The 18,255-nt window shown below is 46.9% G+C and overlaps 1 protein-coding gene across 11 annotated transcripts in view; it reads right to left on the minus strand.

The window, feature by feature from the left end:
• Positions 1-18,255, minus strand: part of LOC147101658 (dynamin-1) — a 304,832-nt gene that overhangs the window by 23,513 nt on the left and 263,064 nt on the right. For 7 of the 11 annotated variants that reach the window (XM_085965406.1, XM_085965404.1, XM_085965408.1 and 4 more), the window contains 3 exons: positions 13,262-13,435; positions 11,552-11,793; positions 10,230-10,460 (listed from right to left, as the gene is read on the minus strand). In XM_085965406.1, coding sequence (XP_085821532.1) covers positions 10,230-10,460; positions 11,552-11,793; positions 13,262-13,435 — 647 coding nt within the window. Of the gene's footprint in view, positions 1-10,225; positions 10,461-11,551; positions 11,794-13,261; positions 13,436-18,255 lie in introns of those variants that run through there. The other 4 variants (XM_085965412.1, XM_085965415.1, XM_085965413.1 and 1 more) reach the window with 2 other exon arrangements.

The raw sequence follows: 18,255 nt of genomic DNA on the forward strand, positions 1-18,255 counted from the left end.
AGTGGATTGGGAAAATAGATTAAAGGGTAAGACGATACATGATCAGTGGTGTACATTTAAGGAGTTATTTTACAACTTCCAAAAAAAAAATATTCCACTGAGAAGAAAAGGGTGTAAAAGAAAAGACAGCCATCCGTGGCTAAGTAAAGAAATTAAGGATAGTATTCGACTAAAAACAAGGGCATATAAGGTAGCCAAATCTAGTGGGAGGATAGAGGATTGGGAAAACTTTAAAAGACAGCAAAAAATAACAAAAAGATTGATTAAGAAAGGGAAGATAGATTATGAAAGTAAATTAGCAAAAAATATAAAAACAGATAGTAAGAGTTTTTATAGTTATATAAAAAGAAAAAGGGTGGCTAAAGTAAATGTTGGTCCCTTAGAGGATGAGACCGGGAAATTAATGGTGGGAAATATGGAGATGGCAAAAACACTGAATGAATATTTTGTATCAGTCTTTACAGTAGAGGACACTAAGAATATCCCAACACTGAACAAACAGGGGGCTATAGGGGGGAGGAGCTAAACACGATCAAAATCACTAAGGAAGTGGTACTTGGTAAAATAATGGGACTCAAGGCAGATAAATCACCTGGACCTGATGGCTTACATCCTAGGGTCTTGAGGGAAGTGGCGGTAGGGATTGTGGATGCATTGGTAATAATTTTCCAAAACTCCCTGGACTCAGCAAAGGTCCCGGCAGACTGGAAAACTGCTAATGTAACACCCTTATTTAAAAAGGGCAGTAGACAGAAGGCTGGAAACTATAGACCGGTTAGCCTAACATCTGTGGTAGGTAAAATGTTGGAGTCCATTATTAAGGAGACAGTAACAGGACATTTGGATAAACATAATTTAATAGGACAAAGTCAGCATGGTTTTATGAAGGGGAAGTCATGTTTGACAAATTTGCTGGAGTTCTTTGAGGAAGTAACATATAGGGTGGATAAAGGGGAACCAGTGGACGTAGTGTATTTAGACTTCCAAAAGGCATTTGACAAGGTGCCACACAAAAGATTATTGCTTAAGATAAAAAATCACGGGATTGGGGGTAATATTCTGGCATGGATAGAGGATTGGCTATCTAACAGAAGGCAGAGAGTTGGGATAAATGGTTCATTCTCAGACTGGCAATCAGTAACTAGTGGTGTTCCGCAGGGGTCAGTGCTGGGTCCCCAACTCTTTACAATCTATATTAACGATTTGGAGGAGGGGACCGAGTGTAACATATCAAAGTTTGCAGATGATACTAAGATGGGAGGCAAAGTAGTGAGTGAGGAGGACATAAAAAACCTGCAAGGGGACATAGACAGGCTAAGTAAGTGGGCAGAGATTTGGCAGATGAAATACAATACTGGAAAGTGTGAGGTTATGCACTTTGGCAGGAAAAATCGTAGAGCAAGTTATTATCTTAATGGCAAGAAACCGTAAAGTACTGAAGTACAAAGGGATCTGGGGGTCCTGGTGCACGAAACTCAAAAGGTTAGTATGCAGGTGCAGCACGTGATTAAGAAGGCCAATGGAATGTTGGCTTTCATTGCTAGGGGGATAGAATATAAAAATAGGGAGGTATTGCTTCAGTTGTACAAGGTATTGGTGAGACCGCACCTGGAGTACTGCATACAGTTTTGGTGTCCATGCTTAAAAAAAGACATACTTGCTCTCGAGTCAGTACAAAGAAGGTTCACTCGGTTAATCCCGGGGATGAGGGGATGGACATATGAGGAGAGGTTGAGTAGATTGGGACTCTACTCATTGGAGTTCAGAAGAATGAGAGGCGATCTTATTGAAACATATAAGATTGTGAAGGGGTTGGATCGGGTGGATGCGGGGAGGATGTTCCCGATGATGGGTGAAACTAGAACTAGGGGGCATAGTCTTAGAATAAGGGGCTGCTCTTTCAAAACTGAGATGAGGAGGAACTACTTCACTCAGAGGGTGGTAGGTCCATGGAATATGCTGCCCCAAAAAGCTGTAGAAGCTACATCATTACATAAATTTAAAACAGAAATAGACAGTTTCCTAGAAGTAAAGGGAATTAAGGGTTACGGGGAGCGGGCAGGAATTTGGACATGAGTCTAGGTTCGGATCAGTCATGGCCCTGTGGGTAGCGGAGCGGGCCCAGGGGCCGTGTAGCCTGATCCTGCTCCTATTTCGTGTGTCTAATTCTGTTAGATTCAGGAGATGGTTCTGTGATAATAGATTGGCGGTTAGGATCAGATCAGCCATGATCTTATTGAATGGCGAAGCAGGCTCGAGGGGCCGATTGGCCTACTCCTGCTCCTATTTCTTATGTTCTTAATTTGCACACAGCAAGCTCCCACAAACAGCAATGTGATCATGACCAGATAATCTGTTTTAGTTATTTCGATTGAGACATAAATATTGGCCAGCTGAGAGAGCTAGACAGGGGCCTTGGTTTAACATCTCATCTAAAAGACGGCACCTCCGACAGCGCAGCGCTCCCTCAGCACTGCACTGGAGTGTCAGGCTAGATTTATGTGCTCAAGTCCCTGGAGTGGGACGTAAACCCTCAACCTTCTGATGCAGTGGCGAGTATGCTACCCACTGAGCCACAGCTGACACTACAAAGGGGCACTCCAGGGTGATCACAAGGGACCGAGCTCCCCAAGTGGCACTGACGACAATGGAAACAGTAATGGCACAGCTCCTTTTTCCTCCAGTTTTCTCCTCCCCTCCTCTTAAGGAGTTGACTGTTGCTAGAATTACATCGAATTTACAGCACAGAAACAGGCCATTCGACCCAACAGGTCTGTGCCGGTGTTTATTCTCCACTTGAACCTCCTCCCATCTTACTTCATCTAATCCCATCTGCATATCCTTCTATTCCTTTCTCCCTCATGTTCTTATCTAGCTTCCCCTTAAATGCATCTATACTATTCACATAGATACATAGAAGCTAGGAGCAGGAGTAGGCCATTCGGCCCCTCGAGCCTGTTCCGCCATTTAATGAGATCATGGCTGATCATCCAAATTCAGTACCCTGTCCCTGCTTTCTCCCCATATCCCTTGATCCCTTTAGCCTTAAACTACACCTCAACTACACCTTGTGGTAGCGAGTTCCACATTCTCACCACTCTCTGAGTAAAGAGGTTTTTCCTGAATTCCCGATTGGATTTATTAGTGACTATTTTATATTAACGACCTCTAGTTCTGGACGCGGCATGTCGGGATCTTCTGGAAATGGTGGAGTCCCGACGGGGACCCCTCCCCCTTGAGGCTTTTCAGGCCCCTCCTTCCGTCTTTGCCACAATGAGGCACAGCAAAGATTGGAAATCATTTTAACAGCAGAGCTTTGCGTAAAAGAGCAGAGTTAATTCCAGTCTTCGTCGGAACCAGTCATTATCTTCTGGATCATCACTGACGTAAATTAAAGGTTGTACAGCCACTCTGGTTTAGGTCAGTGGAATGGTGCAGTACTGTTCTAATATAATTACAGGGGCAACAAACTGGGTCCCCTCTGTGGAAGACCACCTTCATGGAGAGGTCGTTACTATATAAATGACTGGGCTTTTAAATGGGCGAGACTCCCTCTGCAAACACTTCAGTAAGTTTTGAAACACTGTGACTAATATAGCAGGATGTTGCTCAGCAGCATTAAAATGTATCCCATCCATTTCATCTCCACTTTGTGTGTTGTATAACATAATAAATACTGGGATAAACTGGAATGTAAGCAAGGTAGTCAGATGGTTTATATACAGAGTAATGGATGACAGTTACAGGCTGGAATCTCAGCTAAGAGTTCAGACGACTTCTTAAACCGAGTGCCTGAAGCTTAAGCAGTAATGGGGATGGAGCATAAAAGTAGGGAAGTCTTGCTACAACTGTACAGGGCGTTGATGAGACCACACCTGGAGTACTGCGTACAGTTTTGGTCTCCTTATTTAAGGAGGGATATACTTGCATTGGAGGCAGTTCAGAGAAGGCTCATGAGGTTGATTCCTGGGATGAAGGGGCTGTCTTATGAGGAAAGGTTGAGCAGGTTGGGCCTATACTCATTGGAGTTGAGAAGAATGAGAGGTGATCTTACTGAAACTTATAAGATTCTGAGGGGGCTTGACAGGGTAGATGTTGAGAGTAGAACTAGGGGCATAGTTTCAGAATAAGGGGTCGCCCATTTAAGACGGAGATGAGGAGGAATTTCTTCTCTCAGAGTGTCGTGAATCTTTGGAATTCTCTACCCCAGAGAGCTGTGGAGGCGGAGTATATTCAAAGCTGAGATAGACAGATATTTGAGCTACAGGGGAGTCAAGGGTTATGGGGAACAGGCAGAAAAGTAGAGTTGAGGCCGAGATCAGATCAGCCATGATCTTACTGAATGGCAGAGCAGGCTTGAGGGGCCGAATGGCCGACTCCTGCTCCTATTTCTTATGTTCTTAAGCAGGTTATAACCAAACTGAGGATGGCGAAGACATGGCCTGCAGGCTGCCTGTGGCCCATGAGCCCTCTATGACCCAGCCCGCAAGGCCTGAGCAGCCCCCCGCTGGTCCCTTTCTTGTCCAGGCACTGCACAAACCAGACTTCATTTGCAGAGCAGGCTCAAAGGGCCAAATGGCCTACTCTTGCTCCTATTTCCTATTTCTTATGTTACAAAGGACGGGAAAAGCTTGCACCCTCATTGGGCCAAAATCCACCAACTAGGAAGCAGCTTTTTCTGGTCTTCCAGGCCTGGGGACTTTAAACAGCTGAAATGTTCACATTTTCCCAGCTTCAGGGAGGGAGTGATGGGGCCTTGCGCTCTTTGTGTAAGGGGTCTCACTACTGATTGTGTAAGGGGGTCTCACTACTGATAGGAATGTGATTTCTCCCATGCACAATGTAATTATATGGAGCCCACTTTCTGGTTCTGATATGTGTATCCGACCCCAGCTCCAACATGTTGGACATCCCAGTTCTAAATCCGAAAATGAAATTCAAATATGGGGATAACACCAGCCTATCATTACTCTCCTGGGATTATACCAGGGTGTCCATTATTATCCATAATGGATGTTGAAATTTCCTGGGGTGGATGATTTTATTCAATTTGGGATCACAAACGTTTCAAATGAAGACTATTTTTAAGGGGTGTGGGTCCTTGGTGATATTTCTGCTCTATGCTTCGATGTTCTTCACACCTTTCCTCTATGGTTCCTCCAATGCTGCCAATACACCACCCTGCACTGTCCCTCACCCCCACATCCTCGCTGTGTTGAAATCACGGCTCATTGTAACATCTCCGACTCCACGCAAACTTACAGCCAGGCCCTCAACGGTGGAAGTCCCTGCCACCCCGAGCCTATCCTTCCTCCTACCACCGACAGACTTTTAAAAACCAGGCTTGGCGTCACCTAAATCTCTACGTCCTGATTTGCTTTGTCTTCTCTCCTACTTCCTCTACGATCTTGGTGGAGTCCTTCACTAACAGAACCTCTCCCTTAGAATCATAGAACCTTACAGCACGAAGGAGGCCATTTCGGCCCATCGTGTCTGTGCCGGCCATCAAAGAGTTATCCAGCCTAATCCCACTTCCCAGCTCTTGGTCCGTAGCCCTGCAGGTTACAGCATCCCAAGTGCACATCCAAGTACTTTTTAAATGTGGTTAGGGTTTCTGCCTCGACCACCCTTTCAGGCAGTGAGTTCCAGACCCCCACAACCCTCTGGGTGAAGAAATTTCCCCTCAAATCCCCTCTAAACCTTCCACCAATTACTTTAAATCTGTGCCCCCTGGTTTTTGACCCCTCTGTTAAAGGAAATAGGTCCTTTCTATCCACTTTATCTATGCCCCTCATAATTTTATACACCTCAATAAGGTCTCCCCTCAGCCTCCTCTGTTCCAAGGAAAACAAACCCAGCCTATCCAGTCTTTCCTCATAGCTAAGATTCTCTACTCCCGGCAACATCCTCGTAAATCTCCTCTGTACCCTCTCTAGTGCAATCACATCTTTCCTGTAATGTGGTGACCAGAACTGCATGCAGTACTCTAGCTGAGGCCTAACTAGTGTTTTATACAGTTGGAGCATAAGCCCCACTGCTCTTGTATTCTACGCCATGGCTAATAAAGGCAAGCATTCCGTATGCCTTCTTAACCACCTTATCTACCTGGCCTGCTACCTTCAGGGATTTGTGGACATGCACTCCTTCTTATAGATTTCTCATCTTAAAGAGAAGGAGCTCTGGGCTAGTGAAGCTGTCATGTGGCTAGGGCGTTTATTTAACAGCCCTTGCGCATCCCCGATTTTCATCGCTCCACCATTGGCGGCCGTGCCTTCAGCTGCCTAGGCCCTAAAGCTCTGGAATTCCCTCCCATAACCTCTCCGTCTCTCTCTCCTCCTATAAGGCGCTTCGTAAATTCTGCCTCTTTGACCAAGCGTTTGGTCATCTGTCCTAATGTCTCCTTATGTGGCTCGGTGTCAAGTTTTGTTTGATAATGGCTCCTGTGAAGCACCTTGGGATGTTTTGAAGACATTAAAGGCGCTATATAAATGCAAGTTGTTGTTGCCAACCTCTCTCTTTCATTCATCCGATCTGCAGTTGCTGCGGCACCTACCAATTATACCCAGTCTCCAGAGAAACCCTCGCAGGAAAAGAAAGAAAGGAGAGTTCAACCGTCGATCAGGAATGTGAGTGGGTTGGTCTCAAGCTGGTGAATGGCCTCACTGTTTCTCTGCGGTTCCACGGTGAATGGGGCCGCACAGGCCAGACTGCTGCTTCCTCCTTCAACAGACTCGGCAATGAGCACACCGATTTCACCAGAAGCACCCTGTAGTTGTGCCCCAGGTAGATTTTAAAAATCGACTGCTTCAATGCATTAAGATGCCATACTCTCATCAAATTTAAGCGATTTGTAGGCACGGGTTTTACAAAGAGAGAGACTACACACACACGACTAGACAGAGAGAGACAGTCAGACAGACAGTAAAAGAGAGAGAGACACACACGCACACAACTGGACAGAGACAGGCAAACAGCTAGACAGGAAAAGAGAAAGAGAGAAACAACTAGACAGAGACAGACAGACAGACAGTAAAAGAGAGAGAGAGAGACACACACACACACACACACAACTGGACAGGCAAACAGCTAGACCGGAAAAGAGAAAGAGAGAAACAACTAGACAGAGATAGACAGACAGACAGCTGGACAGGAAGAGAAAAAGAGCGAGCAGGAAAGAGAGACACACACACAACTAGACAGGGACAGACAGACAGAAAAAGAGAAAGACACACACACACACACAACTGAATAAAGAAAGACAGACAGCTCGACAGGAAGAGATAAAGAGTGAGAGAGAGAGAGACACACACACACACACACAACTGAATAAAGAAAGACAGACAGCTCGACAGGAAGAGATAAAGAGTGAGAGAGAGAGACACACACACACACACACACAACTGAATAAAGGCAGACAGACAGCTCGACAGGAAGAGATAAAGAGCGAGAGAGAGAGAGAGAGAGAGAGACACACACACAACTGGACAGAGACGAACACAATTAGGCAGGAAAGCGAAAGAGAGAGACAACGAGATAGACAGACAGCTAGATAGGAAGAGAGAGAGAATTAAACTGTGGTCAGGTCCTCCACAGCTTCCCTCAACTGTTCCTCCGAGCACCTGCACACTCTCTCCCTCCATCCTCACAGTGTTGAAATCAAGGCTCCTTGAATCATCTTTTACTTTTAACTCATTCTTTCCCAGGTTCCCGGAATGTGAAACTCTCATCTCCCTCAGCCTTCCCTTACTCTTAGACTCTATCAGTTTTTCAACCATCACCTGTTTCTTGTACACCTTTCCTCCGGTGGTGTCCTGCACTATACAATCTTCACTGAAGTTTCTAAATGGAAAAGAAAAGCTCAGCAGAATTTACAGGGCGACGGGAAAGGAGAGAGGAATGGGACTACTCGCACAGCTCCTTCAAATCGCCGGCACAGCCACGATGGGTCGAATGGCCTCCTTCTGTGCTGTATGATTCTATGTAACTGCACTGAATGTCAGCACTTTATATACTGCAGGACACAGACAGACAATCAGATAGAGCAACATTACCCGCACACTGCTGGAGATCAGCATTTACAATTAAAGGCTCTGGCAGCCATGACTAGTATCAGCCATGGCTCAGTGGGCAGCACTTTCGTCTCAGAGTCAAGAAGGTTGTGGGTTCAAGTCCCACTCCAGAGGCTTGAGCACACAATCCAGGGCAGTGCTGAGGGAGTGCTGCACTGTCAGCGGTGTAATGAGATGTTGAACCGAGGCCCCGTCTGCCCTCTCAGGTGAACGTAAAAGATCCCACGGCACTATGTCAAAGGAGAGCAGGAGAGTTCTCCACAGTGTCCTGGCCAATATTTATCGCTCAACCAACAGTAAAAACAGATTATCTGGTCATTATCACATTGCTGTTTGTGGGAGCTTGCTGTGTGCAAATTGGCTGCCGCGCTTCCTACATTACAACAGTGACGAGACTGCAAAGAAGTACTTCATTGGCTGTAAAGCACTTTGAGACCGCCTGAAGTTGTGAAAGGCGCTATAGAAATGCAAATCTTTCTTTTCTTTAATAAATAGAGGCAATAATCTGAAGGGAGGGCTTTCGGGAGAGAGAGCTTTAACGTTAAGATTTTAAGAGTCATTTTACTTTTACTGCAGATTGTTTCTATTTGTTTATGGACTGGCCTACTGAGCTTCCACGGGAAGTGCCTGGCATTGACCCGCAGTATCGATACAGCACAGAAGGAGGCCATTCGCCCCATCGTGTCTGTGTCGGCTCTTTGGTAGAGCTATCCAATTAATCCCACTCCCTCTGCTCTTTTCCCATAGCCCTGCAATTGTTTTTCTCCATGACCAGATAATCTGTTTTTTGTTATTGATGTTGGTTGAGGGATAAATATTGGCCGTGATACCGGGGATCTAAAGCAGGATGTAAAGGGGGGACGAGGAAGCTATGAAGTCTACCCCACGATGGAGTCACTCTGCACAACATTCTTTATAACCAACTGGAGCCAATCATTTCACCAGCTGCAAGATACAGCGAGGTTCTCACCCATGAGTGGTCACTGCTAGTCCAGCAGATGTCATATTTTCCACTCCCAACTTTCTCCCTCCCACCCACTTGAGGGCCCTGAACCACTTGGTGTTATCTTGCCAGGGTTCCAGTGGACTTCTGGTATCTCGCAACAGGTGACCATTCTTCAGCCATGAGCCTAGTTAGAACCTTGTCGCCAGGCTCTTGGGGACAACTGACCAGAGAAGGCAAATCTGGAACTTTACTTCAAATGAAACCACAGCTGTAGGATAAGGGGGTTGAGGTTCAAACTGGTGAAGGGCAAATTAGAAATTATGTCAAGAAGATCTTCACACATGGAATGAACCTTCGAGGCGGGTAGCAGAGGCAAAGGGAGTCATTTTAGCCTAACCCGGCTGGTGGGAACAGGACAGGTACAGGTCGGATAACTGTTCTACACTCCGCCCAAATTCAACTTTCCATTGAAATCAACAGAGAGCAATATTGGGCGAGGTGTAAAAGTGGCGTTTGACCCAATCCTGTGGGTTTCTTGCCTAGTGAGTTGGGTTAAAATGACCCCCAAAGCATCTGGAATCACTTAAGAGATACAGCTCGATGCTACTATGATAGTTGGGTGGGAATGGGGGGGGGGGGGAGAAGGGGGAGGGGGGCAAATGTCAGGTCATTCTGGGTAGATGAGGTATAATGGAATGAATACCTTTCCTAATCTGTATATACCTTCTGGTTGCCTAGCCCTTTCCTCACCTCTCAAAATTGTTATGAGAATACTAATTGATTTACCAAAGAGTGGGGTTAGCAATAGCGCACGGATAGAATAGGTAGATAGGAAGACTTGTCTTGACCACTCAATGAGAGCCTGAATTACTGAAGGACTAAAGAGAAAAAAGGACAAGTTGCTCCACTAGCCCATCTAGAATTATGCTGAATCGTCCTGTTACTGTAGGTTAGAAATGAAATGCGGCAGCAGCTATATTACAGTAACACAGAGAGGAACTTGGTATGAGTGTTTGTATGAGAGCAGTGCCAATTGTAACTCCTATCCTCAGTTCATTCTCGTCCCACCTAAGTGTGCAGACCATTGTTTCAATTAATACAGAGGGGATATCACCATGTTGCTATATTTGCCCGAGTCTGATTTTTCTCATCACCAAAACACCGCTTTGTTCTCTCGCAACACGCGCTCACTCTTGATTCAAAGAAATGCTTACCTGGGGACACCAGGAGGAGCCCGGTTGGGCCTGGAGGGGACTTGGGGTGGAGCCCCGAATGGATCTGGAGAGGCACCGGGCCGAGAGGGAATTGGTGGGGCGCTACCGGGGGGTCCTTGAGGAGGGGGGCCAGCCGGCGGTGGAGGACCTGGGGCAGGGCCTCGAGACAGAGGCCTGACTGGGGGGACTGCAGGAGCTCGTCTTTGTGGTGTAGGACTTGAAGTTGGAGACCTGGGGGGGGGAAAAAAATGTAGTTATTTAAATGTGTATTAATCACAGCCAGACATCATAGAACCGTAGAAGGTTGCAGCACAGAAGGAGGCCAGTCAGCACATCGTGTCTGTGCCAGCTCTTTGCTAGCACAATCCAAAACTAAACTCACTGCCCATAGGTCTGTACTCCTCTGTGTCAAATAGTTATCTGCTCTTTCCTGATGATATGCAGTGATCTCTGCCTCAAGCACTTCCTGTGGCAAAATGTTCCAAGCTCAACAACAACTTGCATTTATATAGCGCCTTTAACACAGAAAAACGATGCAAGGCATTTCATGGAAGAGGTTATCAGAAAAAATTGACAGCGAGCCAGAGGAAGAGATATCAGGAGGGTTGACTAAATGTTTGGTCAAAGAGATGGTTACGAAGGAGGTTCTTATAGGAGTTGAGAGTGGAGCTGAGGTTTAGGGAGGGAATTCCAGCGCTTTGGGACCAGATGGCTGAAAGCACACCTGTCAATGGTGGGACAATGTGAGTGGGGGGGACGCACAAGAGTCCGGAATTGAAGGGATGCCGAGTTCTGGAAAGGTTGTAGGGCTGGCAGAAGTTACAGAGATAGGGAGGGGGTGAGGCCATGAAGTCTTTTGAACACGAGGATGAGAATTTTGGCGTTGGGCGACCGGGGCCAACGTAGGTCAGCGAGCACAGGGGTTGATGTAAGAAAACTGCTAGGCACTTGGTCTAAGCGTTAAACAAAGCTTTAATCAACTGTTTTACAACATGGAGGTCTAGTTGTGTCCTTCACTAGTTCCTGTTAAGAATGTCCTGCACAAGCTGGGCCCGTGCCCGAGTATTTATACTCTTCCTGGACAGCGCCACCCGCAGGCCGCTCAGTATTATTTCATAAGTCTTTCTTTCATGAATGACTGATTCATGTCAGGGGTGATGGGTGATGGAGAGTAAAATTGAGGGCAGGGGGGTGTAAAACCACCTGATCATGTCAGTTTCCCAATGGCGGGTTAGGTTAAAATTGCCCACAACAACTTTAATGCAGGTTATGCCAGACAAGGGTTGATGTCTATGCATGGGTCTGAGCTCTGGTTTACACACCTTCGCCCGGATGGTATTTCCCTGACTCCCAGCCAGGAGTCGTCTACGGGTGGTGGTAGAGGAGTACTGCTGGTAGTGGTGCTGATGTCACCAATGATATCTAAGGCTTCTTTCAGGGCGTGGTACATCCGTAACATGTCATCACGCCGCTGTGCCTGCTCAGGAGACTCCTCCATCAGGATGTTCTGGTCTGCACATGAGTAGAGTTGCGCCAGTAGCTCGGAGTGAATGAAGTCTTTTGTCTGGTTGGGGGAGAGTGAAGAAAAAGGATTTCCATTAGTCTCCGAACAGTGCATTAACCCTTTTATAAATAACAGCCAGACTACCCATTCAGTGCAAATAAGCTGGGCCTCTCTGGCCCATGCCCAGTCATAAGCCCAAGGCCTCCCATCTGAGCACCACCAGGTGAGCCCCCAAGTCCGTCCGAAGCAATCAATGAAACCAGCCCAGGCGGTGCATGACCCATCCCATAATATAGGCCTCCAAGCGGAGTTCAGGATACCAGCAGTGATCCAAAATGGCAGGTCTCTCCCTGGCACCTCAGCAAACAAAGCCACTCTTCCGCACTGGGAGAGTGGAGCCGGTGGCAAACACCAGCTTCTCCTGCCGTTGGCTCCCCTTCTGAAGGTGAGCGAGTCAGAACCAGCTGAGGCCTGGACCCTCCTGGGTCGCACAAGCTGCCGTCAGCTCCCGGTTCGGAAGGATAAGTGTGGAACTGGATTCCTTCACTTGTCGGAATGGGAAGGCCTCAGGAGCAGCAGCAGGTATAATCAAACAGGGGACAGCAGTACATGGAGCTCCCAGGTCTCTGAATGCCAATCTCTGGCAGGGGGTTGGGGGGGGGCCTTAGTAAGTGTAACGCTCTTTAAAATATCGTGTAACATGGAGGAGACACCTTATTTATTTTTTATAATACACATCAGGAAAACACTTTGTACAGACATTACGGCCTGCGTCTGTCCTTCTCCTTTAACGCTCAATACCCAACAATAGCATCAATCTAGGCTTGGCACCTTTTGGCAATAAGGAAGGCTTGCATTTATATAGCACATTCCTCGACCTCAGGACGTCCCAAAGCGGTTTATAGCCAATGAAGTACATTCTTTGAAGTGTAGCCAATGTTGTAATATAGGAAAAGTGGCGGCCAATTTGCGCACAGCAAGCTCTCGCAAACAGCAATAATGATGGAGGCCTGCCAGGGGAGCATCGGAACAGCAAATATCATCACCTCTAAGTTCCCCTCCAAGTTACACACCATTCCGACTTGGGCGTACGTCGTCGTTCCTTCATCGCTGCTGGGTCAAAATCCTGGAACTCCCTCCCTAACAGCACTGTGGGGAGCCCCTTAGTAAGTGTAACGCTCCTTAAAATATCGTGCAACAGATAGGAGACGCCTTATTTATCTTTTATAATACAACCAGGCAGCACGGACTGCAACGGTTCAGGAAGAAGGCCCACCACCACCTTCTTGAGGGGCAACCAGGGACGGGCAATAAACGGCGGCCTCTGCCAGCAACGCCCACAATCCCGAGAATGAATAGAAAAAGTCGAGTGGCACTTCGAGGTATAAATGAAAGTCTCAGCCCCCACAAAAAAAATAAAGTGAGGTTGGCAAAATACTTTTTCACAAAATACTGTGGCCCCCCCCAGTTATAAAGAAACAGGCAGGTTCAGAGAGAGTATGCAGGAAGCTGGCTCCGGAGTACTTACATTAATAATCATGAGATGCATGATTGTCTTGGGCATGAGGTCCCGGATAGTCTTGTTGACGATTCCCATGTACGAGTCAACCAGGTTGCGGATGGTCTCCACCTGTCTCTCCAGCTGGGGGTCCATCGAGTGCATGAAGTTGTCACCAGAGCCATTCTCCTCGTTCTCACTTTGCTGCTCGTTGTGAAAATGAAAGGAAACGTCAGATCACGACCAGAAGCCAGGCCGAAATTTTTTTGAACGGGACCCCGCGTTACGCAAAGGCCTCAGAGAGGCAGAATCTACTCTCCGTTTGAGACCGCTGGGCCACCTGGATGCAAAAAAAAAACCAATCTTCACGCTCTGCAAGCTTAATCTTCCGGGAAAACTTGGTGATGTTCAGATTCCAGCAACAAAATGACTTTTAAAAGGAGCTTTATGCTTTGGGGCCTATCTAAGGCTTTTGATGTTTAAAAATCTAGAGGTTTTCGAACTCTTCTGAGTGGGAGACCTCCTCCGAATATTCACACAGTCCCTGGGACCCCCTAAAAAATATTTATAGTCCTGGAACCCCCTGAAAATACTGACACACTTCCAGGGACTCACAACCCCCACCACCCACCGCCACCCCCCGCCCCACCCACATCAAACCTATCCCCCCAACACACCCCCTGCCCTCCCACCGCCGTGCTAGCTTCTGAAAGATGGCAAAGTGAAACAGTGCTTCTGTTACAGAAATGCTTTTTTGCCAATATGCAACAGACATCATGTGCTAATGCAACACATACAGAAATACATCAAAAACAGAATTATCAAGACACAGAGCTTACTCCCAGAATGTTTGCAGACCCCAGTTTGAAAATCTATGTTTCAACCTAAAGGAAGCCCCTTTCTCCGCAACATTTTCTAAAAGCAAATGTGTTTGTTTTTTTGAAGCAATATTAAAATTTTTGTTTTATTTTATGAATGTAGCTTGAAATGGTAGACCTGACCCATGCTGAGGAGAGATCAAGTCACGGGAATGTTTTTTTTCCTCAATATAGTTTTTAGTTTCGGGCAAAGTTTCTAAAAACATAAAAGACGGAACAAGAATAGCTTATTCAACACACCAAGCCAGCTAGTTCCACAGACCGTATACAACCTCGCCTTCTCATGGACTCTACCCAAAATACTTACTCTCTGGGGGGAAACTTCAGCATAAATAGTCCCTGATCCCCAAAGGAAGTCTCACATAACTCCAGAAATATTCAACCACCCTCAATCTCCACTCTTCTACCCTGCTGCCCCTCCCCAGACAACACTTCTCCTTCTCCATCCCACTCAGGAGCTATTGTGTCCTGTGGAGTAATTCATCGTAACGTATAAAATTCTTAGAGGGCTTGACAAGGTCAATGCTGAGAGGTTGTTGCCCCTGGCTGGGGAGTCTAGAACTAGGGGGCATTGTCTCAGGATAAGGGGTCAGCCATTTAAGACTGAGATGAGGAGAAATTTCTTCACTCAGAGGGTGGTGAATCTTTGGAATTTTCTACCCCAGAGGGACTGTGGATGCTCAGTCGTTGAGTATATTCAAGACTGAGAACGATAGATTTTTGGATATTAGGGGAATCAAGGGATATGGGGATAAGCGGGAAAGTGGAGCTGAGATCGAAGATCAGCCATGATCTTGTTGAGTGGCGGAGCAGGCTCGAAGGGCCTACTCCTCCTATTTTTAATGTTCTTGTTTGATTATCTCAGTCTGAACCCCACCCCTACAAGCTTCAATCCCAACCCCAACCAGATATTTATCCAGCTCCTTTTTGAAAGCGATAACGGACTCAGCCTCAACTATCGTTCAGTTCGCTCCTTATCTATTTTTTCTACTTTCGAGTTAAACTGTGTCCTCTCGTTCTGAGATGTGTCATAGTCAAAGAGCTTGCTTATATCGACAAAACATCCATCTCTCCAGACCTGGCTCTCAATTGATTTAACATTTAGCGGAGCTTCCTTTCAAATGAAACACCAACAACATATATGTGTTTGGAAATCACTGAGGGGAATGCATTCATCGGTCCCAGAAGCCTAGGGAAGGCCCGGGAAAAGGGCCGCCAACTCTTGTTGGGCGTATTCCTGGAGGTACCGTCATATGACCGTCCTGCCTCCGACCGGCCTGCCCCCACGCTCCTGCCATTGGATGCCCGACATGCCCATCCTCTCAGTGCTCCGCCTTCCCACGGCCAATCGGAAAGCGGAGAACTCCCTCTGTCAATCTCGATGGGATGATTCTTGACTATCAGTCAAACAGCCTTCCCCCCACCTCCAATATTTGTATAATTAATGAACAAAAGTGTTCAAAGTGGCAAAGCCGCCACATTTTTTAATGCCCTCTATGACTTCTCTCCAGCGATGCTGGGGGAAGCAGTAGCCGGGAGATCAATCTTTCATTCCTGGAGATGCCAGGACTACCCTGGAGGGTTGGCAATCCCAGTCTCTCTTTACAGGTGCAGACTCAGGTAACTGTGTACTCCGAGTTCTCAGACAGTGACTGCTCCAGAGGGCGCCTCAGAAATAGTCGGGGAGAAACACACAGAACAGTTAAACCGTACTTCTGAAACTATTTATGGCATCGCTCTCGATCGCCATTCAGTCTTTCTTGCCGGAAAATGCAGCGGCTTTGAGCGTTGGGTCCCATTGGGGTGGAAAAGTCTACTTATTGACATTCATTGTCCCAGCTTAGTCAGTCATAGAGTTATAATGGCACAGAAGGAGGCCATTTGGCCCATCGAGTCCGTGCTGGCTCTCTGTAGAACAATGCAGTCAGTCCCATTCCCCTCCCCCCCCCGCTCTACGTGTGTGAGGTACTGGGAGGCGGCCGGTGCCTACACGCGAGCACACCAGCGAGAGCCACCAACTCCAGGAGAGGTCGGGAGGGGCCATTTGGCTCAACAATGCAGCTGTGGAGGATGGCCTGGCCTCGGAGTGCACAGTACCAATGTTGTCCAATACTTTACTCACTAAGCCACATGTAGCTGATTGGGAATCCAGATGTGGCCGATTGCCTTTCTGATTAGTAATTAAAAATTGAGTGATAAACACCGTAATTGGGCATGTGATCTCAATAGCCATATTCGCACGGCGTATGAATGTGAACTTTAACCTTTTTGCACGTTTGTTGGTAACAGGAAAATCAGAGTGTGGGAATGTTTTTTTGACTGTTGTGAGTGCTTTACCTCCTTGGTTACTGAATGGTGGTAGGTGCTTGTTATGTAAATATACATGTGTGAAGTACATTTACCTTTTTTTTTACTGAAATTAGTGCATCTGGCTAAAACGGTGTCGCCATAGCCAGCAATTTCTATTGGACAACACTGCTCCATGACAATGATGCACGATACAGTCAAGAACACATCTAAATAAAACACGCAGGAAGTACTGGGCATGCAGCTAATCAGGGGCTGGGATGACTTCCAATAGACAAATACCACACGGATGCCAAAAACAGTGCAAAAAAAAACGAAAGTGGTTCTAAATCATGCAAATTGAATATAGGCATGCTGGGGAAAGGAAGGTGACTAACTATAAGAAACTCTGAAACCGGAAAGGAAGAGAGAAACTCTAGTTCCGTTTCAGAGGGCAGGGAGGTGCTTTTGGAGACAGTCGAGCCTTACTTACATTTTCTTTATCCTGGGTCAAAGGTGATGCAAATTAAACCAATATAAGGAGGAAGAAAATTCATTTATTGAATTAGTCACTCGTTTAGCAACTGAGGGGGTGGGGGTGGGGGTGGGGGGTGGGGGGTGGGGGGTGGGGGGGGCGAGAGAAAAAAATGAAAGGAAAAGCACAGCATTGTTAGAGGCACCGGAAACAAAGCACAGCTCACCTCACCAAATACAACAAGACAGTCACACACATCAAATTCAGACCAAACGAGGTGAAAGGACTGCAATCAGCTTCATTAGACCCTTATTTCTGTTGATGTCCCGAAACACTTTGGCCTAGAAATTGGTCTCGGGCGGTGGCCCTAAACGGGCGGGCTCGGATCGGCCGCCCGCTATACGCAGCACCCGATATTTCATTCCATTGCAGTCAATGTAACTGAATATCGGGCGCTGCGTGTAACGGACGGCTGCGCCGGGACCACCCCCTTTTTTGCGCAACCGCGCGACACGAATTTCTAGGCCTTTGTTCCTGCAGCTGACTCTCCTCGTTTCCTGACGTCGCCCATTCTGCAGTTGCCTTTTTTTTTTCCCCTCGTGAGGCTGTTTGACCAGGGAGGGCATCGCCGCCGAGCTTGATCCCGCCCTCCCCTTTACTGTGCACAGTTCTGGTCATCATATTGTAAAAAGGATATGGAGGCACAGGAGAGGGTGCGAAAAAAGATTTACAAGGATGATACCAGAAGTACGAGGGCATATCAATCAGGAAAAGATGAACAGTCTGGGTCAGTTTCCTCTTGAAAAGAGAAGGCCGAGGGGTGACCTAGTAGAGGTCTTTAAAATTATGAAAGGTCTTGATAGAGTGGATACAGAGAGAGTGTTTCCACTTGTGGGGAAGAGTATAACTAGAGGCCATCAATATAAGATAGTCACCAAGAAATCCAATAGGGAATTCAGAAGAAACTTCTTTACCCAGAGAGTGGTGAGAATGTGGGACTCGCTACCACAGGGAGTGGTTGAAGCGAATAGTATAGATGCATTTAAGGGGCGTTTAGATAAGCATATGAGGGAGAAGGGAATAGAGGGTTATGCTGATAGAGTTAGATGAGGAAAGATGGGAGGAGGCTCGAGTGGAGCATAAACACCGGCATGGGCTGGGTGGGCCGAATGGCCTGTTTCTGAGCTGTCTGTCCTATGTAATCCTATGTGATGTCGGCACGGCTGCACATTTCAACAGGAGCCAATGGCTAATGATCAGGAGGAAGAACCCTGGGTGATCTTTCCCTTCCCTGCCTCAACTGTTCCCTTGGTTGAGATCAACTAACTCAACAGAGACTGGGGGAAGTCAGACCTGGGATCTTCCTGGTCCATATATATATATAT

Source organism: Somniosus microcephalus, chromosome 23 (assembly GCF_052327205.1).
Source record: "Somniosus microcephalus isolate GS21.2 chromosome 23, FLI_Smic_1.0, whole genome shotgun sequence".
In the NCBI taxonomy this organism is placed as follows: domain Eukaryota; kingdom Metazoa; phylum Chordata; class Chondrichthyes; order Squaliformes; family Somniosidae; genus Somniosus; species Somniosus microcephalus.